The sequence below is a fragment of the Odocoileus virginianus genome, chromosome 3, assembly GCF_023699985.2.
Source record: "Odocoileus virginianus isolate 20LAN1187 ecotype Illinois chromosome 3, Ovbor_1.2, whole genome shotgun sequence".
Lineage (NCBI taxonomy): Eukaryota > Metazoa > Chordata > Mammalia > Artiodactyla > Cervidae > Odocoileus > Odocoileus virginianus.
The window spans coordinates 13,500,650-13,527,455 of NC_069676.1; the positions used below are offsets into that span (position 1 = coordinate 13,500,650).

Genomic DNA, 26,806 nt, shown 5'->3' on the forward strand with positions numbered 1-26,806 from the left:
TTCCTTTAACACCCAATTTCCAAACGTTCAGAACTATTCAAGGACCACTAATAAAATGAAGGAGGCTTTTAATAGTAAAATGAAGTGAAAGTCTCTCAGTCATGTCCACATCTTTGTGATTCCGTGGTCTATACAGTCTATGGAATTCTCTAGGCCAGAATACTAGAGTGGGTAGCCTTTCCCTTCTCCAGGGCATCTTCCCAACCCAGGGAACAAACCCAGGTCTCCCGCATTGCAGGCAGATTCTTTACCAGCTAAGCCACAAGGGAAGCCTTTTAATATAGTAAAGGAACACTTAATTATAAGTTGCCTGCAAGCATGCTCAAGTGCCTAAGTTGTGTCCGATTCTTTGCAACCCCGTGGACTGTAGTCCGCCAGGCTCCTGTGTCCATGGGATTCTGCAGTCAAGAATACTGGAGTGGGTTGCCATTTCCTACTCCACTCAGGCATTCTTTTTAAACTAAAGTATACTTAATTTGCAGTGTTGGGTTAGTTTTAGGTGTAGAGCAAAGTGATTCAGTTATACACACTCACACATACATACTTTTTCCTATTCTTTTCCACTATATTTATTATAAGATATTGACTATCGTTCCCTGTGCAAACTTAAATATACGTCCCATGTACCTTTACACCCCAGTCCTCACAGTAATGCTTTGAGGCAGGAACAGATGAGGAAACTGAGGCCCAGAGGGGGCCCAGGAACTGGGTGGTCGTCGGCCAGGTCCCCTGACCACTGCCGGGAGTCCACTCACCGCGCTCTGGCCTCTCCTCAGCTCAGTGTCCCCATTTGTGCGATGAGTTGGGATTGGGGAGCGGTTTCCCTGGTGACCAGGCTGTCCTCTCCTGTCCTCCCCGCAGCCCCCAAGACGTGCTCCCAGGATGAGTTCCGCTGCAGTGACGGCAAGTGCATTGCCCCAAAGTTTGTCTGTGACTTAGACCTGGACTGCTTAGACGGCTCGGATGAGGCGTCCTGCCCGACGCCCACCTGCAGCCCCGCCAACTTCCAGTGCAACAGCTCCATGTGCATCCCCCAGCTCTGGGCCTGCGACGGCGACCCCGACTGCGACGATGGCTCAGACGAGTGGCCAAGGCACTGTGGGAGCCCCTACCCATCAGGCCCCCTGCAGGACAACAACCCCTGCTCGGCCCTCGAGTTCCACTGCGGCAGTGGCGAGTGCATCCACTCCAGCTGGCATTGCGACCATGATCCTGACTGCAAGGACCAGTCTGACGAGGAAAACTGCGGTAGGGGCGCCTCGGAAATCCCCTCACCCAGGCTGGGGGCTCCCGCAGCAGGGGATGGGGCTGGGGCGGTGCCTTTAGGTGGTTAAATGATTCCGCATCACACAATAAGAAAGTCAGTCCTGGACTTCCTTGGTGGTCCAGTGGTTAAGACTCTGCTCTTCCAATGCAGGGGTGAGCTTGGATCACTGATCAGGAAACTAAGATCCCATATACCTTAGCTCCATCAGAAAAAAAAAAAAGGGACATTGCTTCCAAAGGTCTTATCTCCAACTATAATAAATCCTTGATGGAATGATTCAGATACAAGAAAAGGAAGAGCTAATATTCTGCATAAAGAATATGATATCCAAAGATATCTTCAGATTATATTCAAGGCAACATGGTGTCAATAAAACATGATAAGCACCTAAAAAAAAAAATACCAAAAGGCGGTCCCATTTCATGTTCCTTTCAGTCTTTCTGATCACATAGAGGACAAGTGGTTTTTCTGATTACATAGAGGACAAGTGGTCTTTCTGATCACATAGAGGACAAGCTGTCTTCCAAAGGAGTTCCCTTTTGAATGCCTGTTTATTTATTTATTTTTAAAATTTATTATTTTAATTCATTTATTTAGTTTTTGGTTGTGTCGGGTCTTCATTGTTGCATGAGGGCCTTCTCTAGTTGTGGTCTGTGGGCTTCTCTTGTCGCAGAGCACAGGCCATAGGCACACAGGTTCAGTCCTTGCAGCACGCTGGTTTAGCTGCTGTGTGCTGTGGAAGACCTTCCCAGACCACGGATGAAACCCATGTCCCCTGTATTGGATGGCGAATTCTTATCTACTATACCACCAGGGAAGCCCCTCAAACCCCTATTTAATTTATCTCTTGTCAAGAGGAGCAAACTACAGCATGCTGTATTATTTTGGTCCAGAAAGGATCCAGGCCTGATTGGTGATGTCCAAGCTGTGTGACCCTTGGCCGGGGACTTAGCCTTACTGTGTTTTGATCTCCTCCCCTGTAGATGGAGCAATAGTGTGGGCCTCGGTGGACTTGGGTTACGACATAAGAGCACACACACACACACACACACAAACAAGTTCCAAACATTTGCATACTTATTTATCATCTTTCTTTTTTCCACTGACCTCTGGACATTGGATTTTCACATTGGCAGCATTTTTATAGTGAAATATAACCCACGGGAAAGTGCAGAAAGCATAAGCTTAGAGCTTAATGAATTCAGGTTAAGTGAAAACCTGTTTGAGGTCAAGGTCTAGTCTGTGGTTAGAGTGATCCTATTCTAGTCACCACGTGCATCTGCCAAGATTGCATCAAAACATCATTCTTTTCACTTAGTGTCAGCTCAGGAACATTTTTCATGTTCACAGTTTAAGTCATTGGAAGGGCTGTATGATACTCAGTAGTAATGACTTATTTGGGGGGGAGGTGGGCAATGGGCTTCCCTGGTGGCTCAGTGGTAAAGAATCCACCTGCTAATGCAGGAAACTTGGGTTTGATCCCTAGGTCAGCGAGATATTAATTCCCTAGAGTAGGAAATGACAACCCACTCCAGTGTTCTTGCCTGGGAAATCCCATGGACAGAGGAGCCTGGTGGGTTACAGCACATGGGGTCGCAAAGAGTCAGACACAATTTAGAGGTTTAACAACAGCAGCATCATAACTTACCTGGCCAGGAGTCTATCTAGATTGGGACCGCATCATTGCTTCTCTGCCAAGAGTGGCCTACTAGGTCTGCCAGCTTTTTTTTTTTTTTTTTTTTAATATTTATTTATTTACCTGTGCCAGGCCTTAGCTGTGACATGAGAGATTTAGCTTTCTGACCAGGGATCGAACCTGGGCCCCCTGCATTGGGAGCACAGGGTCTTAGCTGCTGAACCACCAGGGAATTCCCCGATCTGCCATTTAATGAATTTCCTGCATGCAAGGACAGACTGGAGAGAAATCTAAGAAAATGTAACAGTTGTGTTAGCGTACTTTCCCTTTCTTATTCCCCACACTTGGCTCTTTCTTTCCCAGCTGTGGCCACGTGCCGGCCTGATGAATTCCAGTGCTCGGATGGGACCTGCATCCATGGCAGCCGGCAGTGCGACAGGGAGCCTGACTGTAAGGACCTGAGTGACGAGCTGGGCTGCGTCAACGGTGAGCCCCACCCCTCCTGGGTCCTGGGCTGTGGGGAGATGTGGGGGAAGGAGCAGCAGCAAAACAGTGGAAGCAACCAGAATGTTCATCAGCAGTAGAATTAGTTTTTATATATATATATGCCATGTTGCATGACATGTGGGGTCTTAGTTCCCTGACCAGGGATCAAACCCACGTACCTTGCATTGGAAGCTCAGAGCCTTAACCACTGAACCACCAAGGAAGTCCCAGCAGTAGAATTAATGTAAAATAAATTTTTTTTTTTAATTGTGGTGAAGTACTTCTATGGGCTACCCTGGTGGCTCAGATGGTAAAGAATCTGCCCGTAACACAGGAGATGTGGGTTCGATCCCTGGACCGGGAAGATCCCTTGGAAAAGAGAATGGCAACCCACTCCAGTATTCTTACCTAGAGAATCTGATGGGCTACAGTCCATGGTGTCTGAAAGAGTCAGACAGGACTGAGTGGCTAACACAACAAAAAAACACACGTAACAAAATTTACTGTCTTAACCATTCTTAAGAGTATAGTCCAGTGGTGCTAAGTCACCATCCTCACCATCCATTGCCAGAACTCTTTCATCTTCCCAAATTAAAACTCTGTTCCCATTATACACTCACTCCCTACTCTCCCTCCTCGAGCCCCTGGTACCCACTCTTCTACCGTCTCTATGATTTCCACTCCTCTAGTATTTGACCTTATGTAACTGGAATCACAAATGTGTCTTTGCGTGATGGGTTTATTTCACTTAGCATCATTTCCTCAATATGCATCCCTGTTACAGAAGATGTCAGAAATTCCTTCCTTTTTAAGGCAAAATAATATTCTATTGTATGGATGGACCACATTTTGTTTACTCAGTCACCTGTGGATGAACACTTGGGTTGCTTCCACCCCTTGGTTGTTGTGAATAGTGCTACTGTGAACAGGGTTGCATGGAAATAATTTTAAACGGCAGCGTCATCACAGAGTGGAATATCATACAGCTGAGAAAAATGAGGCTGCAGCCTCTGTCTGCAGCCTAGGCAAACTTCATAACCTTGGGGTTGCAAGCAAGAAGGAAATTGCAGAAATTTAACTGGATACAGTTATTAAGTAAGACTCAAAAACAAGCAAAATTCAACAGTAGATTGTTCATTCATATATGTTTGATAGAACTATTAATGAAAAAATAAACGGTAATCAAAATTCAAGATTATCATTACCTCTGGGGGTAGTAGAATGGGATGGCATAGACTACTATAATAGTTTAGGTCAGGGCCAGAGGGTAAGAATTTTCAGCTTTGCAGGCCATAGTCTCAATTATATCTACTTGACTCTGCTATTATAGCATGAAGTCTGCCACTGACAGTATATAAACTAATAGGCAGTGCTGTGTGCTAATAAAACTTTTATTTAAACAAACAGGCATCAGGCCAGAGTTTACCAGCCCCTGCTGTTTGTGATATTCTAATTCTTACGCTGAATGGAGGCTTCATGTATGATTAGTAACTATTCTGTTTTACCACCAAATACATTTGTATCTATTCTTGCATAAATAATAATATTAATAAAAAGCACTAAGCCACCTCGGTGTCCTGGAAGCACCTGACCCTCCTCTGTGGTTCTCATAGTGACTCTTTGTGAGGGGCCCAACAAGTTCAAGTGCCAAAGCGGTGAGTGCATCTCCCTGGACAAAGTGTGCAACTCCGTCAGGGACTGCCGGGACTGGTCGGACGAGCCCCTCAAGGACTGTGGTGAGCCCTGGGGTGTGGGCACCTGAAACGTGGGTGCTGTGGTGCTCTGAGGGGCCAGCCCTGCCCAAGCCCCCAAGTGCTGTGACTCTGGGGCTGGACAGATGTTAGTTGGGGGAGCCTGGGGATAAGTGGATTGGCTTCTAAGCCTCAATTTTCCCATCTGTAAGATGGGGCAGTAACTTCCCAGACATCTTAGGGCTGCTGGAGATCAGGTGATGCAAGTATTTTCAGCAACGCTGTGACCCATGATTTGGACTTTCCAAGCCATAGGGTCTCTGTTGCAGCTCTTCTGCTTGGCCTTTGTAGCAGGAAAGCACCCAAAGCCCATACACGTGCATTTGAATGCCAAGGGCCATACTCCAAGGGAATTTCTATCATGGATACAGACACTCGAATTTCATAGAACTTTTGAAATATTTTGCTTTTGATTCTTATTTTCTTTTCAACTATTTTAAAATGTAAAAACCATTCTCTGCTGTCAGAGAGCAGGTTGGGGGCTGGCTTTGGTCCATGCTTAGTATAGAGGGTAAGAGCATGGATTATGGAGCCCAGCACCCTAGGTTTGCATCAAGCCATGTGATCTTAAACAAACTGTTTAACCTGGCCATGCTTCGATTTTCCCAGCTATAATTCTCTTGCCTTTTAAGGTCATAGGGAGGGTTTTGTGTGTGTTAGTCACTCAGTCCTGTCCAACTCTTTTCGACCCCATGGACAAGCTCCTCTGTCCATGGAGTTCTCCAGGCAAGAATACCGAAGTGGGTTGCCATTTCCTGTAGGGAGGATTAAGTGAGTTAATACATGTAACTGTAGTAAGTGATATGTGGCTTTTATTTTTTATAATTAAAAAAAATTTTAATTATGGTTAAAAAAAACCCCACAAAATTTATGGTTTTAGCCATTTTTAGGTGTAGAGTTCAGGCATGTTTTAAGTACATTCACAGTATTCATTCACCACCATCCATCTCCAGAACTATTTCATCTTGCAGAACTGAGTCTCTGTCCGCACTGAACACTAACTCCCCCTCCCCCAACCTCTGCACCCACCCTCCTACCTTCTGTCTCTATAAATATGACCCCATTAGGGGCCTCACGTGGAATAGTGCAGTATTTGTCCTTCCGTACCCAGCTTATTTCACTCACTGTAACACCCTCATAGGGCTTCCTTAGTGGCTCAGTCTGGTAAAGTGGCTCACTTGCCATTGCAGGAGACTCAGGTTCGATCCCTGGGTTGGGAGGATCCCCTGGAGGAGGAAATGGCAACCTACCCCAATATTCTTGCCTGGGAAATCCCATGGACAGAGGGGCCTGGTGGGCTACCGTCTATGGGGTCGCAAAGAGTGGGACAAAACTTAGCGACTAAACATCGACAACAATTGCATAGGTCATTCATGATGTCACATGTGACAGTGGCTCTTAGACCTCTTAGGAGTCATGGTAACTTCACCAGCCATGCAGTCATCGTGTTGGTTATGATGACGGAGAAATAGTGCAGGATGTTGGGGGAGGGGTGGCTGGAGGCCAGAGTGTGACCAGTGCCCCTCCCGCATCTGGCACAGGGACCAACGAGTGTCTGGACAACAAGGGAGGCTGCTCTCACATCTGCAACGACCTCAAGATTGGCTACGAGTGCCTGTGTCCTGAAGGCTTCCAGCTAGTGGACAAGCACAGATGTGAAGGTGATTCCCAAGCCCCTGGCCCTTTCCTTGGAAGAAGAGGGGGGTCAAAGCCTCAGCCTCAGTTTTCCCATCTATGAAGTGGGTGCAGGTGCCATTTCCTCCTCACAGGGCTGGTAGGAGGCCAGGTGCTTGAGCCAGCTGTCGCCAGCTTGGCCCTTGGGGAGCACTTGCTTTTGGCCTTTGGGGATTAATAATTAAGAAAGACATCTCAGCTGATGCAACTTTTGCCCAGTTGACTGTGCCCTGAAGTAAATGGTGAGATTATGGTCACTGTTAGAGATGATGCTTGGCCATTTTCAAGATTTCTGTGATCAGGGACTTCCAGTGGCTCAGACTTCACGCTCCCAAAGCAGGGGGCCTGGGTTCGATCCCTGGTCAAGGAACTAGATCCCACATGCTGCAATTAAGAGTTCATATGCCTCAGTTAAAGATTCCACGTGCTGCAACTAAGACCCGGTGCAACCAAATAAATAAATAAAATTAAAAAAAAAAAACTGTTGGTCAGAGCCTCCTGTCCTGAAGGTTTTCCCGAGAGGGGATGGGTTGTCTGCCATTTGCCACAGGGAGGCGTGGCTCTTGATCAGAGCCCATGGCTCCATCTGCACCCTGCTGGGAAGATGCCCAAGTTCTCTCTCTGTCCCAACTCTCAGATATCGATGAGTGTCAAAACCCTGACACCTGCAGCCAGCTCTGTGTGAACCTCGAGGGCAGCTACAAATGCGAGTGCGAAGAGGGTTTCCAGCTGGAGCCCCTCACCAAGGCCTGCAAGGCTGTGGGTAAGTACAGGGAGGTGGCATGAGGGGTAGCCCATGTGGTGGAAATTTCATCATCCAAACTTTGCACCCTGGGGTAGACTGTTTGCTTCTGAGACATCTGGCAAGTGAACACACAGCCCAGTTAGCAGTCAGGCTAGGTGACTGCCCACGCTCTGAAGATGCAGATCAATCCCACCAGGGATGCTTTGCAGCTTCTGATCTTGAAGGGGCTTCAGGGGACAAGAGATGGGAAGCCATCAGCCAGACAGCCTATACCCGCCCCAGCAAAAGGAATTTATGCCGAAAAAAGTAAGTCCAGGACTTTCCTGGTGATCCAGTGGTTGAGACTCTGTGCTTCCAATGCAGGGGTCTTCAGTTTGATCCCTGGTCCAATAACTAGGATCCTGCATGTGGCATGGCCAAAAAAAAAAAAAAAAGAGAGAGAGAGAGAGAGAAGGGGGAAAAAAGCAAATCCACTGAAAAGAGACCAAAATATAATACCTCATAATGAAACAAAATAGGTGGCACTAGTGGTAAAGAACCTGCCTGCCAATGCAGGAGATGTAAGAGATTCGGGTTTGATCCCTGGGTGGGGAAGTTCCCTTGGAGAAGTAAATGGCAACACAGTCCAGTATGCTTGCCTGGAGAATCCTGTGGACAGAGGAGCATGACAGTCTATAGTCCTTGGGGTTGAAAAGAGGACTAAATCAATTTAGCATGCAATGAAACAAATAGACATCATTGAATTTCTTCTACCTGAAGTTTAGATTAGAACTGCAACCATGCAGTGATTCTTAGAAGCACCTAAATCAAGGGATCCCATGTTTCTGGAGGTCAGAGTCCCTTCCACTCCTCTGAACCCCCTCCTTCCCCGCTCCCCAGGCACCATCGCCTACCTCTTCTTCACCAACCGCCACGAAGTGAGGAAGATGACTCTGGACCGAAGTGAGTACACCAGCCTTATCCCCAACCTTAAGAATGTGGTCGCCCTGGACACGGAGGTGGCCAGTAACAGGATCTACTGGTCTGACCTGTCCCAGAGGAAGATCTATAGGTGAGCCTGCCCGCTCCCCCAGCCGCATGCAGCCCCAGTCCCTGAGTGGACAGAGGGCCCCCGGAGCTGACACTCCCCTCTTCCTTCTCCTCTCCCCTCAGTGCCCAGATTGACGGAGCCCCCGGCTTCTCCTCCTACGACACCATCATTGGCGAGGATCTCCAGGCCCCTGACGGGCTGGCGGTGGACTGGATCCACAGCAACATCTATTGGACCGACTCCATCCTGGGCACCGTCTCCGTGGCCGACACCAAAGGCGTGAAGAGGAAGACACTTTTCCAGGAGGAAGGCTCCAAGCCACGGGCCATTGTGGTGGATCCTGTCCACGGGTGGGTATTCCTAGGGGTGGGGTTCATAAATGGATTAGAACTCTGAATGGGGGGAGGTTTGGGCTTAGGTAGACCAGATGACCAGATCAGACCAGATTAGCTTTTGCTCTGTTTGTGGGTTTTTTTGGCAGGGGGAGGGCACAGACTTTTCTTTATGTATTTACTTATTTTCGGATGCCTCAGCTCTTCATTGTTTTGCGCAGGCTTTCTCTAGTTGTGCACAGTCTTCTCACTGTGGTGATTTCTCTTGTTTTGAAGCACAAGGCGTATGGGCTTCAGTAGTTGCGATTCCTGGGCTCTGGAGCTCAGGCTCAGTAGTTGTGGCACATGGGCTTAGTTAACTCCGAAGCATGTGGGGTCTTCCCACGTCCCCTGCACTCTCAGTGGGAGAGGCTCCGTTATGGTGGGAATTTTATCATCTGAACTTTGCACAGGGTGGGGGATGTAGACCATTCGCTACATCCCCAAGACCTCTCCCAAGTGAACACACAGCCCAGTTCCATGAAAACAAGAAAGACAATGTCCTTAAGAAATACTGAACACTTAAAATAAAAAACACATACACACTTAAGGCCAGCATTAGCCAAACGACAATTTTTGCAAACGAAGTGAAGGTCTCCACCCCGTGGCACGCACCAGGATGGGCAGCCTGTTCTGGCTGCAGTCATTGGAGGAGAGGGAGCAATGGGCCTCAGAGAAAAAACGTTGGCGAAGCCACACTTGGCTGTCCTAGCACAGTGTCCACGGCTCAGATTGGCGGGACCCTGGGATGAAGGTGGGCCCAGCAGGCCTTCATCCAACAAGACTAATGCCCTCATTTGGTGGAGGGTCATCTGGTCTGTCCAGATGCCAGGAGAGAGAGACCCTCCCAGACACACACTGCACTTGGACTTGTATCACTTGCTCTGCTCTTATATTTCTCCCCCTAAACAGCAGGCACCAGCCACCTGGCTCTTCCATGTGGTCTATGAGTTTCCTTTCCTTCAGCCTCATGGGCCGTGATTTATTTAAACTGCTCTCCAGCACATGGAAATTTAAGTTTTTCTCCTCTGCCTCATACAAAGTAGCCATGAATAGCTTTGAATGCCTTTGAATGTGAGTCCTTGCAATTTATCTGCAGGATAACATACACTTAACCTGGCGGTCCAGTGCTGGTACTCTGTGCTCCCAATGCAAGGGGCATGGGTTCAATCCCGATTCAGAGAACTTAGATCCCACATGCCGCACAGCCTGAAAAAAAAAAAAAAGAATAAATAAATAAATTCGTACTTTAAAAAATGTTTAAACAGTAAATTTTATGTATATTTTATTAACACCACAATGTAAAAAAACTCTTTGTATATACATGTGTGTGTATATTTAAAAAACCCAAAAAATTACCAAAACAAATTTATAAAACCCTCAGGCTCAGAGAGCAGATTCCAGGGCCCCAGTCCCAACACTGGAATGAAAATCTTCCTTTATTCTCAAAGGTCCCTGAATCTTGCCGGGTCTCACCAGGTTGCAGGCCCTGGAACCGGCAAGGTTGGTGGGGTTTAGTCATTAAGTCGAGTCTGATTCTACAACCCTCTGGAATGTAGCCTGCCGGGCTCCTGACTATGGTATTCTCCAAGCAAGAATACTGGAGTGGGTTGCCATTTCCCTCTCCAGGGGATCTTCCCCACCCATGGATCGAACCCAGGTCTCCTGCACTGCAGGCAGATTCTTTACCACCTGAGCCGCCAGGGAGCAGCAAGTTAGGGGACCAGAAAGAACCCTCCAGGGCTTCCCCCAGTAGGGACTGTGGGAGGGCGGGGGGGGGGGGGGGGGTCCTGGCCGGGCTGATGCCGAGGGGAGAGCAGCCCTTCCGGGTGGTCACAGCTTCGCTCCCTGACGTCCTCCTGTCTGTCCTTCCTGCTGTCCCCCTAGCTTCATGTATTGGACCGACTGGGGCACCCCCGCTGAGATCAAGAAGGGGGGCCTCAACGGCGTGGACGTTTATTCGCTGGTGACCGAGGACATCCAGTGGCCCAATGGCATCACTCTGGGTACATTAGGGGCACAGTAGTCCTTGGGGTCAGGCAGGGTCTGGAGGAGAGATGGCGAGGGAGCTCCGTGAGAGTGTAGCACCAGAAACTCAGCTCCCTTCTCCCCACACCACACCTGCATGCGGTTTGGGTGGGAGGCGGGTGTGGATCTGAATGGCTTTCTCAGGCACTGGGTCCAGTTGGGTGGGGGGTTGGTTCCCTCTTGCGAGAAGCGGGATGCCCAAGCCCCAAGGCTCGGACATCACCTGTGACCTCTCCTTGCCCCCACTGTGGGTTCTAGATCTTTCTGGCGGCCGCCTCTACTGGGTCGACTCCAAACTGCACTCCATCTCCAGCATCGACGTCAACGGGGGCAACCGGAGGACCGTGCTGGAGGACAAGAAGAAGCTGGCGCACCCTTTCTCCTTGGCCATCTTTGAGGTGGGGGCTGGGGGCACGCAATCACTCCTTTTTTTAAATTAAGAAAATTTTAAAGAAAAAAGGCTCTGGAAGAGAGAGATGGCCAGGGGGCTCTGTTGAGAGTTTATAACCCCAAATTCAATTCTCTTCCCCCGACACCCGCATCCAGTTCAGGCTTGCAAGTTGGGGCAGGAGCTGGGGGGATCCGATGATTTTCCCCAGTGCTGGGTCCTCGGAGTGGGGCCCTTCCTCCTTTGGGGAGCAGAATGCCCAAGTCCTAAAGCCCCCAGCATCACCTGTGACTTCTCCTTGCTCCTCGCCCTGCCACCCCCACCTCCGTGGACCCATTTGGAGGGGTGTGGAACCAGTGGTCATGTCCCCTATGGTTGATGGGATATGTCATTTTCCTTATGCCCATGTAGGATAAAGTATTTTGGACCGATATTATCAACGAAGCCATTTTTAGTGCCAACCGCCTCACAGGCTCAGACATCAACCTGATGGCAGAAAACCTGTTATCTCCGGAGGACATTGTCCTTTTCCACAACCTCACACAGCCGAGAGGTAAAGATGGGGTGGCCTCCCCCACTACCTCCACTTCTCTGCCTGTGCTCTGGAATGTTCCAGAATTTTTCTGACCTCATTCTCGTCCTGCCTCCCTGCCTTTTCCCGCCGCAGGGGTGAACTGGTGTGAGAGGACGGCCCTCCGCAATGGTGGCTGCCAGTACCTGTGTCTGCCGGCCCCACAGATCAACCCCCGCTCACCCAAGTTCACCTGTGCCTGCCCCGACGGCATGCTGCTGGCCAAGGACATGAGAAGCTGCCTCACAGGTGGGGCTCGGCCTTCTGCCACCCTTGAGGGTCGGCCCTGCAGCCTTTCTTTGCTCATCTGTCAAATGGGAAAGCAAGGCCCCTGAAGGCTGTTGTAAGGCCTTTCTCAAATACTGGGTACATCAGCACTGGGTACTAGCAGGGAGATGGACTCAGGTCCAGTTCTCTCGTTCCCAGCCCTCTTTGGCGGGGAGGCCCTGATTTTAGTTGCAGACATTAAGGGAGAATACGGCCCCTTTTTCAGTCTCTGCATCCTCAGAGAAAGTCCCTATTGGGGGTCAGTGTGTCTGTAACACTTACGAATCTTCCTTTTGAAAGACAACGTGTAATATAATAACATAGACACTAGTGGGTTTATATTTTCACTGCATTTGTCTTCAGTTATTTCTTTGTGGCCCATGGCACTTGCTTCCTACCTGTTTTCAGCAGCAGCACAACTATCATTGGTGCTTAGGCCACAGGACACTCAGGAAATGTTTATTCTTTCAGAGTCTGAATCTGCAGTGACCATCCATGGACCCTCCATGGGCAGCTCAACAGCTGTGGGGCCAAAGCGCACAGCCAGGCCTGAGCTCACCACAGCCGAGTCGGTGACAATCTCCCAACAAGGTAAAGGCTGCGGCCACCTACCCCCACTCCCTGCCCCAGTTCATTGATAACCAGCATCTCTGTGAAGAGACAGTGGATTTAGTCTTGGTTCTTTTGCTGACTGTCTCTGGCATGGCTTGTGCCTGTCTGAAGCCTCAGTTTCCCTACCTGGAGCTAATAACAGTCCTGCCCACCTCCCTGGAAAAGTGAGGATCACATGAACGTGGGAAGAACGAACCTGAAGTTTCAGGTGTCTGCCCAGCAAGGCCAAGACTAGTGTGAGGCAGGTCAGGCGCTCACTCCCTGGGGTAGTGCCTAAAGGGGGCACCAAAAAATCCAGGACTCAGATAATATTTTAATGCATTTTTTTTTTTTAGTTTTTCTTTTACACTTTAAAAATTAATTTATTTCTAATGCATTATTATTTTTAAATCAAATAATCAAATTGTGGCCTGTGGGGATAGTCCTGATAAATAAAGTTTGTTTGGTCCCAATGAGGCAGGTTTTGCAAAGTGTATTCCTAAAAATTTTGCTCTTTTGTTCTTCATGAGATATTGGCATTGATTTTTGTTTTCTTTTCTTTTTCTTTTTTTCCTTGGCCATGCCACGTGGCTTATGAGATCTTAGTTCCCCAACCAGGGATTGAACCCAGACCCTCAGCAATGAGGGTGGAATCCTAACCACTGGACCATCAGCCAGGGAGTTCCCATTGGCATTAATTTTGATTTTTAAAATAATGCATTATAATGTTACTGGTTTACTGAGTTTGGGGGGGATCCCTTTAAATTTTGTGACCGAGGCGAGTCCCCAGTTCCCTTCTTAGCCTGCCCTCAAGGTCTTACTCGACCACCTCCCCAGCTTGATTGATTGGAGACCCGCCGTTCACTGCTTTGTCCAGCAGAGGGCGCCCGACCCTGTTTTTGATCAGTCCAGAAACAGCACGGGCTTTTCTGGCCAGGAAAAACAAAAAAAGCACATTAGCAAGTTTCAGACGTTTTTTTCCCCCTTCAAAGTAGCTGAATCCTTTGTTCCACCATAAAGGGGATACGACAGGAACTGTATGGTAGAGAGAGGCCCAGAACCGTTTTCGATTGAAGTGCCACCGCTTGAAATACCATTTCACAGACGGGCCCATCTGGGGCTTCTCAAATTTGGCAAAGGAGCTCTTTTAAAAAAATATTTCTCAAGGACACTGCTGCTACTGCCCTAAGTTATTTTTGTAGTGAGGTTTCTTCAGTTCAGTTCAGTCTCTCAGTCATGTCCGACTCTTTGCGACCCCATGAATTGCAGCATGCCAGGCCTCCCTGTCCATCACCAACTCCCGGAGTTTACTCAAACTCATGCCCATCAAGTCGGTATTGCCATCCAGCCATCTCATCCTCTGTCGTCCCTTTTTCCTCCTGCCCTCAATCCCTCCCAGCATCAGATTTCTTAAATAAACACAAATGTAAAACTGGATACAAACTCTGTTCACAGCATGTATGACAGCTGGTAGGATTAAAACCCAGGAGGGATTTGAATATAACTGGTGATGGTCATTACTGCTCACTGGCTTATTGTCTGGCCCAGGTGTACACATGTGATTATATAATGATGTCACCTCCAGTATCTCTTTTTTTGTTAGTTTTTTTTTAATGTGGACCTTTTTTTTTTTTTTTTTTAAGTCTTTATTGAATTTCTTACAATATTGCTTCTGTTTCATGTTTTGGTTTCTTGGTGGAGAGGCATGTGGGATCTTAGCTTTCCAACCAAGGATCAAACCCACACTCCCTGCATCGGAAGGTGAAGTCCTACCCACTGGCCCACCAGGGAAGTCTCTTCCCCAAATATTTATCAGCTGGGGCCAGCTGGCACAGGACTATAGGTCTTTGGTGCGATCCAACCCAAGCACTGAAATTGCTGAGAATTACGGGGACAGAAGGTGACCCCTGCCCTCATCCAGAATAGGCTCCTTGTCATCAAATGCAGGGACTTCCCAGGGGGCTCACCTGCCAATGCAGGAGATTGTGAGTTCTGTCCCTGGTCCGGAAGATCCTCTGGAGAAGGAAATGGTAACCCACTCCAGTATTTTTGCCTGGAAATCCCATGGGCAGAGGAACCTGGGGGACATGAGTTAGTGATTAAACAACAACAACATCAAATGCAGAAGCAGGTTGAAAAATTCCATCCGTGACCTCTCCAGCCACTGGGAATGTATCCACAATTTTTGGTCTCAGAGACTGGCATCCCCCTTCCCTAGTGCCTCATAATGCGAGCCTAAAGGACTCTCTTAAATTCAGGCCATAATCCCAATTGCCCACAAGCGAGGCCTGGACAAAAGCCAGCCTGGCACCTCTCAAGCCTGGGAGATACTCCAAGTTCCTTTGGACATTTGAAGACACTGAGAATTGTCAGGTGTTTTCCTCTGCATATTGACATCATACACCTGCTGTGTTTTCCCACTCTGTCACGCTGGATATGGGCCTCACTTTCTCCCTTCTCTCCCACAGCCCTGGGTGACGTTGCCAACCGAGCGGACACAGAGAAGCCCGGGAGCGTGGGTGCCCTATACATCGTCCTCCCCATCGGTAAGCCTGTGGCCAGTCCTCCCCTGGTTTTTTGCTTCCTGCAAAATGACTTCTGTTCCCGGCAAGCCGTTCTGGCCCACCTTTCCCCCAGTACTGGGGTGGCCCATTTTGTGTCTGTCCTGTTTATCACTGAGCAACCCCCTTCCTAGCTTCATTCGCTAAACAAATATAGTTGAGCAACTACTGTATACCAAGGCCACTTCTGAGCACTGGGGACAGAGCCCAGAGAGAAACAAACATTCGCCCCCTTGGAGCTGACAGCAGAGTGGGACATCTGAGATGTCACGTGGGGGAAGGGGGACTGGGCCAGGGTTCCCGGTATGATTGACGGGCACTTTCACCAACACCCAAAGCATGAGAAGGCACCAGCAGGGGTACCTCCTGATGAGTTGTTCTGTTTCAGGGAGCAGTTTGGAGATTTCTACTTTCCTGCCCTCACCTGTCAATCATGGCTTGGTTTGCATCATACCGACTTTCCCTTTTTGAAAAAAAAATCCTTTCAAGGTGTCCCTTCACAGAGACCAGAGATCTAAGTCCCACCAGTTGTTCGGCTGTGGGTTGATACACTTGCCTGGGGAGGCCCTCACCTCAGGGTGAGGCTGCCTCAGGGTAATGCCCACCTGGCATCTTCCCCCTCTCTGGGCACCAGCCAGGATCTTTTACAAACCTAGGCGGTGTGAGCCCCTGGCTGTTGCTTGGATCCCAGGAGAGGAGGCAGGGAGGGGACAGGAAACGGCACCCCAAGACCCACCATCAATGATGCAAAGAGGGATCCCTCATTATCCGCATTCACGCAGAAGCAGGGTGTGCCACAGTGGCCCCAAATGTTGAGAACAAGCCCATTTGTGAAAACAAAGTAACTGATGTGTGACTAATACACAAGAAACGTGGAAAAATTGACAACAGCCTTCTTGTCATCAAATGTAGAAGCACGTTGAAAAATTCCACCAGTGACCTCCCCGGCCACTGGGAATGTGTCTTGAATCTTTGGTCTCAAGAGACAGGCAGCCCCTGACCCAGTGCTTCATAATGTGAGCCTACTATATACCCAACAATTGTTGGGTATTTGGGGGGTGTGAGGCAGTCACAGTGGTCTTCAAGCTAGAGATTTGTTATACTCACTGATGGATTTTTTTTTTTTTTTACAGTGGGCAAGTTTTTTTTTTTTTTTTTTTTTAATGTTTTTCGGGGCATTTGGGAAGATCTTAGTTCCCCTACTAGGGTTGGAACCCACTTCCCCTGCAGTGGGTCTTAACTGCTGGACCACCAGACAAGTCCCAAATATTAGGAAAACTGGAAAAATACAAATAATAAATTGGGAACAAAAACATTTCCCCGTGAAAGGCCTGGCGTCTGAAGGCAGCACCCCTCCCCTCTCCCCGCAGCACTGCTCATCCTCCTGGCCTTCGGGACCTTCCTCCTCTGGAAGAACTGGCGGCTCAAGAGCATCAACAGCATCAACTTTGACAACCCTGTGTACCAGAAGACCACGGAGGACGAGGTCCACATCTGCCGCAGCCAGGACGGCTACACCTACCCCTCGGTGAGCCTCCCCGCTGGGGACCTTGCCGGCAGCCGAGTGTCTGAGTGTTCCTCATGCCTCCTAAAGGCCAGGCCCTCCTCGAGAGCGGACGATCTCAGAGAGTGGGGGGCATGGGATGGGGAGGAGGGGGGCGGCAGGGCCAGAGGGTAAGCCAAGGGAACATAGGTCCAAGGCTGAAAGCCGGAAGGGGGCCTGAGTTTTTTTGTGGGGCGTCTGGGAGGGAGGGGAGGCGACGTCGGATAAGGTGGCCCGGAAGGCTTTCTTGAGTAGGAGTGTACGGAATGCAGCAGGCACCACCTGTGCAAAGGCCCTATGGCCGAACCCCGCCTGTGTGTTTGAGGGGCGGAGAGTGAGAGGGGAAGGGGCAGATGGAGCAGGAGGCTGTGGGCCTGTGGGAGCACCGTTGCTGGGCGTGAGATGGGCGCCACGGAGCCGCCTGATCAGACTCAGGTGCTCACGGGCGCCCCTGGTGGTTGTGTGAGGAACAGGCCTGGGCCAAGTTGCAGAGCCCCGAGAGGAGGGTGGAGGCCTTTGCGCGGGCCCAGCGGTAGATGAGGGAGGTGGCCTGGGGGACCAGGAGAGTCAGGCGTGGGTGGCTTGTGGCCATGTTTACTGGATGTTGGACTGATCGTTTCCGGCGTTTACTGTTTTGTTGACAGAGACAGATGGTCAGCCTGGAGGATGACGTGGCATAAGCTGCTGCCTCGAGTCCTGTCCCTCCCCGGAACCCGCCGCCAGTCACTCAAAGGCAGGAAGAACACTTTCTCCCCCGACCCTTGACCTGCCCCCAACCCTCCCTGAGACCTCCGCACCCAAAGCACTGCTGGTGACTGCAGCCCAGGCGCCGTTTGCCTATCTGCCACAGCTTTGTTTTATATATTTATTTTTCTGAGAGGCAGAACAGGCTTCAGACGGCGCCCACAGGAGGCAGTCGGGTTGCTTTTTTTTCTTCCTTTCTTTACACGTGAAGGAGAAAGACAGACTACCTGGGAGATCTGTCCTCTCCGGGAATCTCTGAGCTGCTCTCCTTCTAGACACGCTCCTCCCCGGAGGGAATGACGTAGGGACATGAGCCGGAAAGCTAGTGGCTTTGAACGCACGAGAGCAGGTGCTACCCACAGGGTCCCAGGTGGCTGCTGCCGCCATCCACCCTCTAGCCCAGGCCCCACACTCAGGACTGAACGTGTTTACCTCTGCCAGGTGAGCCTGCGGGATGGCCAGAGTTGGTCTGCCACCCCCTGGTCAGGATCAAACTAGGGTTTTCCAAGCCGGGTTTGTCCTCCACTTAAGCCAGGAGGGGACCCTGGGTCCAACTTTCCAGGAGTGGCACCCACTGAACCCTATTCATTCACCAAAACCCCGATCCCCAGAAAAAACAAATGTGAGCCACCAGTCGCCCTTAACATACGTGTATTAAGTGCCTGAGACCCCCTTTGTGCGTGAAGATGAGCAGCTCTCACCTCTAACTGTATCCCTCTGTCCAGGAGTGGGTGTCTGGACCCCAGCCCTACCCCTTGCACTTTTTCAGTTCAGGGTCGCACACTGTGTAAAGTCGATGTTCTATTATTATTTTGCACTACTTTCCATTCTGGTTCCCTTCTGGCTGCAGAGTCCGGGTTGATGATTGGTACTGACCCGGCCCTTCTCCCAGACCCGGCCCCTCTTCTAGCATGTAGGGAGACGTGTGTGTGGTTCGATCACGACTTCAAAGCCAAGATTACGACTAGACGATCTGCCTACTGTTTCCACTTCTAGGCAGAGGCCGCTGAGCCATTCATATCCCCTACAAGCTGGTCATGGTTGGCCGGTGTCCGTCTGAAACATGCATGGCAGGTCTGCCCTGTAAGATGTGCTCTGGGCTTGGGAATTAAATGGAATTCATTAAATAAGGATGCTTTCTGAAATTGCCACACATATGATATTTATGACCACTGGGGGGTGGGGGTCGGATGGGGGCAACCTCCCGTGGAAACATCTGTACAACCACAGAACACGGCACCCCTGCCAGAGACTGTGAACACCTTTTCTCTTTCTGAAGCATGTAAATAACACCCCCACCACCGCTGAGCAGACAGTGGGGGCTTTTTGTTATGTTTGCACTTTGTATATTTGTTGAAACATTTCTCACTTACGTGTATATATAAAAGAAAGATCTATTTATTTTTGCAAGTCCTGGTTGCTGCAAAGATGCCTTGTCTTTCTGTACAAAGCTTATTCGAGTGTGCTGTGCGCAGCCCTCTTCAAGAGAATCAGGTTCTGTGTTGTATATATGGGTTGCTTTTTGAGGATGGGTGTCGCTTTTTAAACCACTGTATAGAATGTTTTTATAGCCTGAATGCCTTACTGTGATCGATTACATTTCTTAAATAAAGTATTTGACTAAACCAGAAGTGCTTTCTTCTGCCTTTCTCTGGCTCCCACCATCTGCTGATGGACAAGACTCCTCCCCGCCCCCACCACCCCGGGAGAAGGATCTGGAAAGGGAACATTTTCCTACAGTGTCAACACAGGCTGCAGCCTCTGAGGGGATATTGTGCTCAGCTGGGGAGCAGTTGTGCAGGTGCTGAACTGAAGTTTTACTAAATTTCCTGCTTATTCACTCATTCAACAAACATTGGGCACCCGTTGTGTGCCAGGTCATGTTCAAGGAGTATGGGACACTGCAGGAAGAATCTATGCCCTCAAGGAGATGACATTTTAGAAGAGGAAACAGATACAAAAAATTATTTTAAAAGATTATTCTAGAAGAATATTTAAAAAGATAATGAGACAGAACTGACTGGCAAGAGGCTCTTTTATATGGAGGTGTGAGGGAGGGATTCTCCTTAATTTATTTTAAACTTTTTATTTTAAGAATCTGTCTCCAGTGCAGGTTCTATCGCTGGGTCAGGAAGATCCCTTGGAGAAGGGAATGGCTGCCCACTCTAGTGCGCTTGCCTGGAGAATTCCATGGACAGGAGCCAGAAGGGCTACAGTCCATGGGGTCACAAAGAGTTGGACACAACTGAGAGACTAACACTTTCACTTTTACATTTTATAGGGGAGTATGAATAACAATGTTGTGATAGTTTCAGGTGGAAAGCAAAGGGACTCAGGTATACACATATATGTATCCATTCTCCCCCAAACTCCCCTCCCATCCAGGCTGTCACATAACATTGAACAGAGTTCCCTGAGCTATATGGTAGGTCCTTGTTGGTTATTCATCTTAAATATAGCAGTGTGTGCGTGTCCATTCCAAACTCTCTAACTATTCCTCCTCCCCATCCTTCTCCTTTAAAAAAAAAAATACAAAACTTTTTTCCTGAATTTAATTCTATTAAATTCATTGCCAAGATAGAAATAAATTGAGAGGTTTCACATCACAAATCTGGCTTCATTGTGATAACATTTGCCCAGAGCCACAGACATCGGGGTACATGGACTGCACTCTTCTCAGTCTTATTCTCTTGTGCATCTCAGCTTTACCCGAGTCTGACCTCAAGGGCATTTCAGACCCCTATCTTAGGGCGTGGCAGTCAAGCCACAGAAAGTCCTGGCCTTTCAAGTGGGAAACAAGAATACAGCAGGTCATTGGAAAGGGAAAAAAATACAAGGAACTAAGCATAAAAGACTAAATGGGACAAACCATAATGAGATGCCACCTACATGCCATTTGTATGGCTGTAATTAAAAACAAAAAACCACAAGACTTCCCTGATGGTCCAGTGGTTAAGATTCTGTGGTTTCAAGGTAGGAGATGCAGTTCGATCCCTGATCAGGGAACTAAGATCCCACACACCTCGACTAAAGATCCTTCATGCTGCAACTAAGACCAGGTACAGCCAAAATTTTAAAAAATAAATAAAACCATCATGTGATCCAGCAAGTCCACTTCTGTGTATATACACACAGAAGAATTGAAATCAGGGACTTGGATATTTGCACACTTGTGTTCATAGTATTATTCACAAGAGCCGGAAAGTGGAATAAACGCAAGTGTCCATCTGTAGGTGAATGCATAAATAAAATTTATATATACGCAGTGGAATATTATCCAGCCTGAAAAAGGAAGAAAGTTCTGAAACATGCTCTAAATGGATGAATCTCCAAGACATTGTCTAAAGGAAATTGGCCAGATCCAAAAAGATAACTACTGTATAACTCCACTTACATGAAGTCCCTTGTTCAGTCGCTCAGTCATGTCTGACTCTGCAACCCCATGGACTGCAGCACGCCAGGCCTCTTTGTCCTTCACTGCCTCCCAGAGTTTGCTCAAACTCATGTCCATTGAATCAGTGATGCCATCCAATCATCTCATTCTTCCTTGCCTGCCTCCGTCTCCTCTTGCCCTCAATCTTTCCCAGTATCAGGGTCTTTTCCAATGAGTCAGCTCTTAGCATCGAGACTGGAGCTTCAGCTTCAAGCAACAGTTCTTCCAATAAATACTCAGGGTTGATTTGCTTTAGGATTGATTGGTTTGATCTCCTTGCTGTCCTTGAAATCCCCAGTGCAGTCAAATTCCTAGAAACAGAAAGTAGGACAAAAAGTGGGTGCCTGGGGTTGGGGGAGGAGGGGGGGAGTTGGTGTTTAATGGGTACAGGCTTTCAGTTTTGCAGGAGGAAAGAGCTAGATGGTTAGCAAGGTTGCACAACAAAGTGAATGTGCTGAATGCCACTGAACTGCACACCTAAATCTGGTTAAGAAGGTAAACTTCAGGGCTGCCTTGGTGCTCCAGCGGCTAAGACCCCATGCTCCCAGCACAGGGAACCTGGGTACCATGCCTGGTCAGGGAACTAGATTCCACATGCCTCAACTAAAGCTTCAGCTCGGCCAAATGGTACTTCCCTTGGGGGTCCAGTGGTTAGGAACTCAGAGCTTTCACTACACGAGGTACAGTTGAGTCCCTGGTCGGGGAACTAAGATCCTGCGTGCCGCACAGCACAGGCAAAAAAAAAACAAAAAAACAACAAATGCGGGGACAATGAGGCATCCAGAAATTACAGCAGAAGGGGTGGCATTACTGGGGTCCAGGAATTTTGGTAGCTGGGAGAAGAGCCGTCCGTGGCAGACAGAGAGGAGATTCTAGCCTCTCCCCTCCTCCAGGCCCCGCCTCCCGCCAGCGCCCCTTTGTGCTGAACTCTGTTGGACGTGGGAAACGGGGTTCCCTGCAGGACCCTGCCCAAGGGCAGAGGACCTGGAGTGTGGAGGCAGTGGGTGGGAAAGTGTGCAGACTGGCTTGAGTTGGGTGAGTTTGGACCCATCTGAGCCTCCGTTTCCCCACCTGCAAACGGGGCGATGCTAATCCCGGCCTCGCGGGCTCCGCGGGTGACGGGTGTAGAGGTGGCTGAGCGAAGGGCCGGGAGCCGCCGGTACTGCGATCTTTTCTGTGTCCACAGGGTGGCACTTCCTTCCTTCCTTCCACCTTTTGTCTTGGGAAGGTTCCAAAATGCCTCTGGGGGCAAGAGCTGAGCGGACCGCACAGGAAGCGTTCGGGGCTTGCAGGCGGGCGCTCGATAATTGGTTGATTGACTGACTCCATGCTCAGCCGCGTGGCAAACCGGACAAATGAGCCTGAACAGTCCGGGCGCGCGCGGGAGGGGCTGGGCAGTGGCCGAGAGCGCTGAGAGGGGAAGGTGGGCAGGACCTGGGGCGGGGCGGGGGCGGGGGGGTCCCCGGGCAGAGGGAGAGCCTAGGAGAGACTGGAGGTGATGGAAGTTTCTGATGCCTGACCTGGGCAGTTTTCTGTTAACGGAGGGAGTAGTAACTGAAATCCTTCCTCAGGCGCCTCCAGCGTGCCAGTGAGTGTGCACAGACACACAGGATTAGAGTGTCAGGAAAAATAAGAGCGGACCCTTCTTGGGGATTAACTGGCTGCAGCCTCTCTGTTGCCGCCCAAGGAGGAGCCAGGCCGAGAGTCCATGTTACAGATGGGAAAGGGGAGGCTGGCGTCCCTGGGCTTGGGTCCCAAGCTCCTGGCGAGACCAGGATGCCCTGCCTTTTTGTCCTTCAGTAGCGGCAGCCTAAAAGGCAAGGCCATGGTGGTGAACCTCTCTGGGCTCACAGGGGCTCCCCTGGGGAAGAGTCTGGTTGTCACCCAGGTAAGATGAGGGGCAGCTGGCCGGCTGCTTGGAGTTGGTCTGTGGGCTCCCCCAAGGGGTGGGGAGCAGACTGGAGCTTGGGAGCTGCTGTCCCTGAGGACAGGGTGTGGGCAGGTGACTGTGAACTCCTGCCTCTCCAAGAGGCTCAACAGCCCCGGGCCAACACCAGCGGGGTAGTGGGAGGGAGTTGCTCCCCCAAGCCTGACACCCCAATTGACATCTTATGCTGCCTTCACCCCCACCCCCAGCCCCCACAGGCATCTGAAACCACAGCTGCCTGTGGTGAGTCAGGCTGGAGCCTTCGGGGCTGAGCCCAGGTCCGTGGGAGGAAAGAGGGGGAGGCAGGGAGCGGAGAGAGCTGTCCACATGCCGGCCCCTCCCCCATGGTGGGGGGCAGCGCCCCTCTCCTCTAGGCAGTGAATTCCCTCAGTGATGAGGAGATGAGAGCTCCTGAGAGTTGGAATTTGAGCAAATACTGGTCACATCACCCACCCCACAGAGTGGAGTGGAATTGAGAGGCGGGGAACAGCCCCCAGGACTCCTGGGTCCGGTCCAGCCTCCCCTCCAGGCAGCTCAGGTTTCAGCTCTGACTCCTGCCCTCCGAAGGGGCTCCACCCTCCCCGGCACAGCTGCTCTGCTTACACCAAGGCCTCCTCTCCCAAGCTGTGCCTGTGATTGGATGGAAGGCCGGGAGCTTGGGGGTTCAAAGCAAAACCACCCCCCAGTCAGCTGAGCCTCTGCGCCACGACCTGTGTCAAGAGGGCAGTGTCAGACTCTCCTTTCCCAAGCCCCAACTCTGAGCTCCCCCACCCCACCCCTGGAATCTGAAAATCCTCATGTCTCACTGTGGACTGCAGGCCTGGCTTGATCCAGCCCCATGGCCTCTCATTCTCTCCTTGCTGGCCTCTTTGCTGTCTCTGATCCTTTGTACTTGTTCTCTCTGCCTGGGTCACTGTCTCCATACTTTTGTCCCCTGGGGGCTCAGGTCTGTCTGGGCTCAAATTACTCCTCCTTCCTGGGGCCTCCAATAGGCTCTGCCTTCACCAGCTGTGACACCGTTCGTGAACAGCTTGCCTTCATGGTGCCTTGGTTCCATCACTGAAGGACACTGGGAGCCAGCACCCAGCACCTGCTCATGGCCTCCACAGTAGTGTGGCTCCCTGGAGGGGGCGCCTGGCAGGTCACAGATGTCCAGTACACACTGCTGAGTCAGGTGGGGAGGCCAGGAGGTCCTGGGGCCTTCCTGGGGGTGGTCCAGGCACTGCCGTGTCTGTATTGGTCCCTTGTGGTCGGTCTTCCCAGCCTCTCCCCAGTCTCAGCCCACCAAGCTTGCCAGAGATCCAGGTGAGAGGTTCAGCCTCTGGATTCCATATACCCTTGCCTATTTTCTCCAGAAACACCAATTAAAAACCAGGTTGCATAAGAGATATGGGTTCAGTCTCTGGGTCAGGAAGATCCCCCAGAGTAGGAAATGGCAACCCACTCTAGAATTCTTACCTGGAGAATTCCATGGACAGAGGAGCTCAGTGGGCTCCATGGGGTCGCAAGAGTCAGACATGACTGAAGTGACTTAGCGCTTAGCAATGTAACTTAGGTGTTTTAAAGCAGTTTTCAAACATTACTTTCTGAGATGTCAGTTATATGAAATTTTATGAAAGCATAGAAATCCTAGAAAATGGATTGAAAGAAAATCATTGAAATGTTAGCTGTGTTGTCTCTAGGCAAAAAGAAAAAAAAAAAAGCCAGGTTGGGCAGGTGTGTGGATATTTGACCAGCAACCACTAAGGACTTTTAAGTGCTCTGTTGCCTGGCAGGGCTCTACCAAGTACAGGCCTGGGTTCCAGTTCTTGGTCTCTTTCCACCTGGGTTACCTTGGACAAGAGGCAGGTGCCTCGGAGTCCGTTTCTCATCTGAAGAGCCAAGAGGCTCCTCCATGGACCCGGGGGCCCCCCTGCTGGGTTCAGCCTCCCGGGGAGGGGGGAGGGGTGTCACTGTGACTTTGGGCAACTGACTGGACCAAGCTGTGCCTCGGTTTCCCTACCTGTAAATTGGATCCCCCTCACCAGCTTGGGGTGGTGCTGGCCTGAGGGGATGGCAGAAGAGGAACGGGGTGGGTGTGTGGGGTCAAGTCTCAGTTCTGCAGGCACCAAGGTTTGGGTTCCATGCTCCCTTCCTGGTGGTAGGGGGGAAACTGATCCTGCACCCCCACCAGGGCTGGCCTAGCATTCAACGTGCCCCTGGCTGGCCTCCATAATCTGGGAAAAGGCTGGTGGCTGCTGATGGGCTGGCTCTCAGAGGGAGAGCAGGCGGGGCGGGGGTGGGGGTGCAGGCTGGAGGCCGTGGGCCAAGGCCATCCGGGCGTCTGGCCAGCGCTGGGCAGTGAGTCAGGGCCCAGGCATGCAGAGGGCCAGGGCCTCCCCTGGCCCCTGTGAGCTCAGGCACTTCCCCAAACCCACCCGTCGGGCCCCACTGGGCTGCATGCCTCACCCCCTTGCTCACTCCTTGAGTTGGTCTCGGGGGGCTGCCTGGGGAAATTGGACATGGCCCCTTTGAATCTTGTGTCCATACAGCCTCCCTCAAATGTCAGATGTCCTTCTTGGTCACTGAACTCTAGGCAGGCAGGCAATGCCTCCTAGGCCCCTCCCCGAACAAAGCCACTGCTTGGAGCTGGGTGTGATTATGGCAGGGGAGCAGATCCCTTCGGAAGGGGCTCAGGCTCTGAGCTGGGGCACAGAGAGAACTTTGCTTCTAACTGTACCCACCTCCCATCACCAGCTTTCTCTCCCAGGAACTCTGTGCCCATTAATTTGAACTAGAGGGAAATACACTTCTCTGCCAGCCCTGGGACCCTCGGCTGCACCCCAGTCCTCTCAGGGCATGGAGCCCTCCTGGCACCTTCACTCCTGCAGGGGAGCAGGTGGAGGCTGGCTGTGTCAGCAGGAACGGCCATCACAGTGAAACAGCTTCTCAACTGACCCTGGCAGAAGACTCATGGGTTCCCGGCTCAGGCTACAAGGCAGGGGGGTGGAGGTGGGGGTGGCAGCCCTGAGTATGTCCACCCCCCCGCCCCGTCACCCCCAGGGTTTTCAGGACAGGGGTTGGCTCCCGGTATCTAGAGGGTAGAGGCCAGGGTTACTGCCAGATTATACTATGATGTCCAGCAGACATCAGAGCGGCAGAGCCCCCAGCAGAGTGACCTGACCCCAGCACTGCGAAGGCTGAGGCAGGAAAACCCTGGTCTAGGTCAAGTCTTTTGCCCTTTGGAGGCCAAGGGTACCAATGCAGGACTCTGCTTCTTTTTCACATCATAAAAAAATTCTGCCAACCTTGAAAATGAAAACAGCCCAGAAGGGCTTATGGGAACATATCCTTGAATATGTAAAGCCAAGCTCTCGGCATAAAAGCAGGGCCTCTGAAGTTCTGGGAATCTTGTGAGCCATATGGCCTGGGAATGCTTGCATTTCACTGACACTAATAACCCCTTTTTGGGGTCTATCTCCTGGACCCCAACAGGCAGGATTACTTGCCCTAGGACCTCCAAGGGGTATGGGAATGGACTATTTTGATGCCCATTTGATGTACTCAGATGCTGCTAGAACTTACTGTTCCTTCTGCCTAGAAAATCTCTGATCAAGAAATACAAATTGTACTTACTCTAAGTTGTACAGAGGTGCACAAAACCCAACACCCAGAGGTTCATGTAACTGCCGAATCTATTGGCTTCAGGCAGAGCTGTATCCAGGAGGCACTTGATGGCAAAGGGACCGTACTTCTCACTCGTTGCCCTCAGACAGGCAGGCAGGCTGGCCATAAACTTCCTACTTGTAGTAGT

At 50.5% G+C, this 26,806-nt stretch overlaps 1 protein-coding gene and 1 long non-coding RNA gene across 3 annotated transcripts in view; one reads left to right on the forward strand and one right to left on the reverse strand.

Annotated features, from left to right (window-relative positions):
* The window catches only part of LDLR (low density lipoprotein receptor), a 34,559-nt gene extending 15,275 nt beyond the window's left edge, over positions 1 to 19,284 (forward strand). The window contains exons 4-18 of the mRNA XM_070464539.1: positions 862 to 1,248; positions 3,267 to 3,389; positions 5,003 to 5,125; positions 6,682 to 6,801; positions 7,452 to 7,577; positions 8,439 to 8,610; positions 8,712 to 8,939; positions 10,848 to 10,966; positions 11,247 to 11,386; positions 11,788 to 11,929; positions 12,044 to 12,196; positions 12,686 to 12,805; positions 15,274 to 15,351; positions 16,737 to 16,894; positions 17,554 to 19,284. Coding sequence (XP_070320640.1) covers positions 862 to 1,248; positions 3,267 to 3,389; positions 5,003 to 5,125; positions 6,682 to 6,801; positions 7,452 to 7,577; positions 8,439 to 8,610; positions 8,712 to 8,939; positions 10,848 to 10,966; positions 11,247 to 11,386; positions 11,788 to 11,929; positions 12,044 to 12,196; positions 12,686 to 12,805; positions 15,274 to 15,351; positions 16,737 to 16,894; positions 17,554 to 17,589 — 2,225 coding nt within the window. The 3' untranslated portion in view covers positions 17,590 to 19,284. The remainder of the gene's footprint in view (positions 1 to 861; positions 1,249 to 3,266; positions 3,390 to 5,002; positions 5,126 to 6,681; positions 6,802 to 7,451; positions 7,578 to 8,438; positions 8,611 to 8,711; positions 8,940 to 10,847; positions 10,967 to 11,246; positions 11,387 to 11,787; positions 11,930 to 12,043; positions 12,197 to 12,685; positions 12,806 to 15,273; positions 15,352 to 16,736; positions 16,895 to 17,553) is intronic.
* A 965-nt stretch (positions 19,285 to 20,249) lies between these two features.
* Positions 20,250 to 25,327, reverse strand: LOC139034138 (uncharacterized). Of its 2 annotated transcripts, none has more exons than XR_011486581.1 (2): positions 24,472 to 25,327; positions 20,250 to 21,397 (listed from the first exon to the last, which is right to left on the reverse strand). It is a non-coding gene; the product is annotated as an uncharacterized lncRNA (long non-coding RNA). The 2 variants fall into 2 exon arrangements; XR_011486580.1 differs by lacking the exon at positions 24,472 to 25,327 and adding an exon at positions 22,158 to 22,473.
* Positions 25,328 to 26,806: the final 1,479 nt, after the last annotated feature.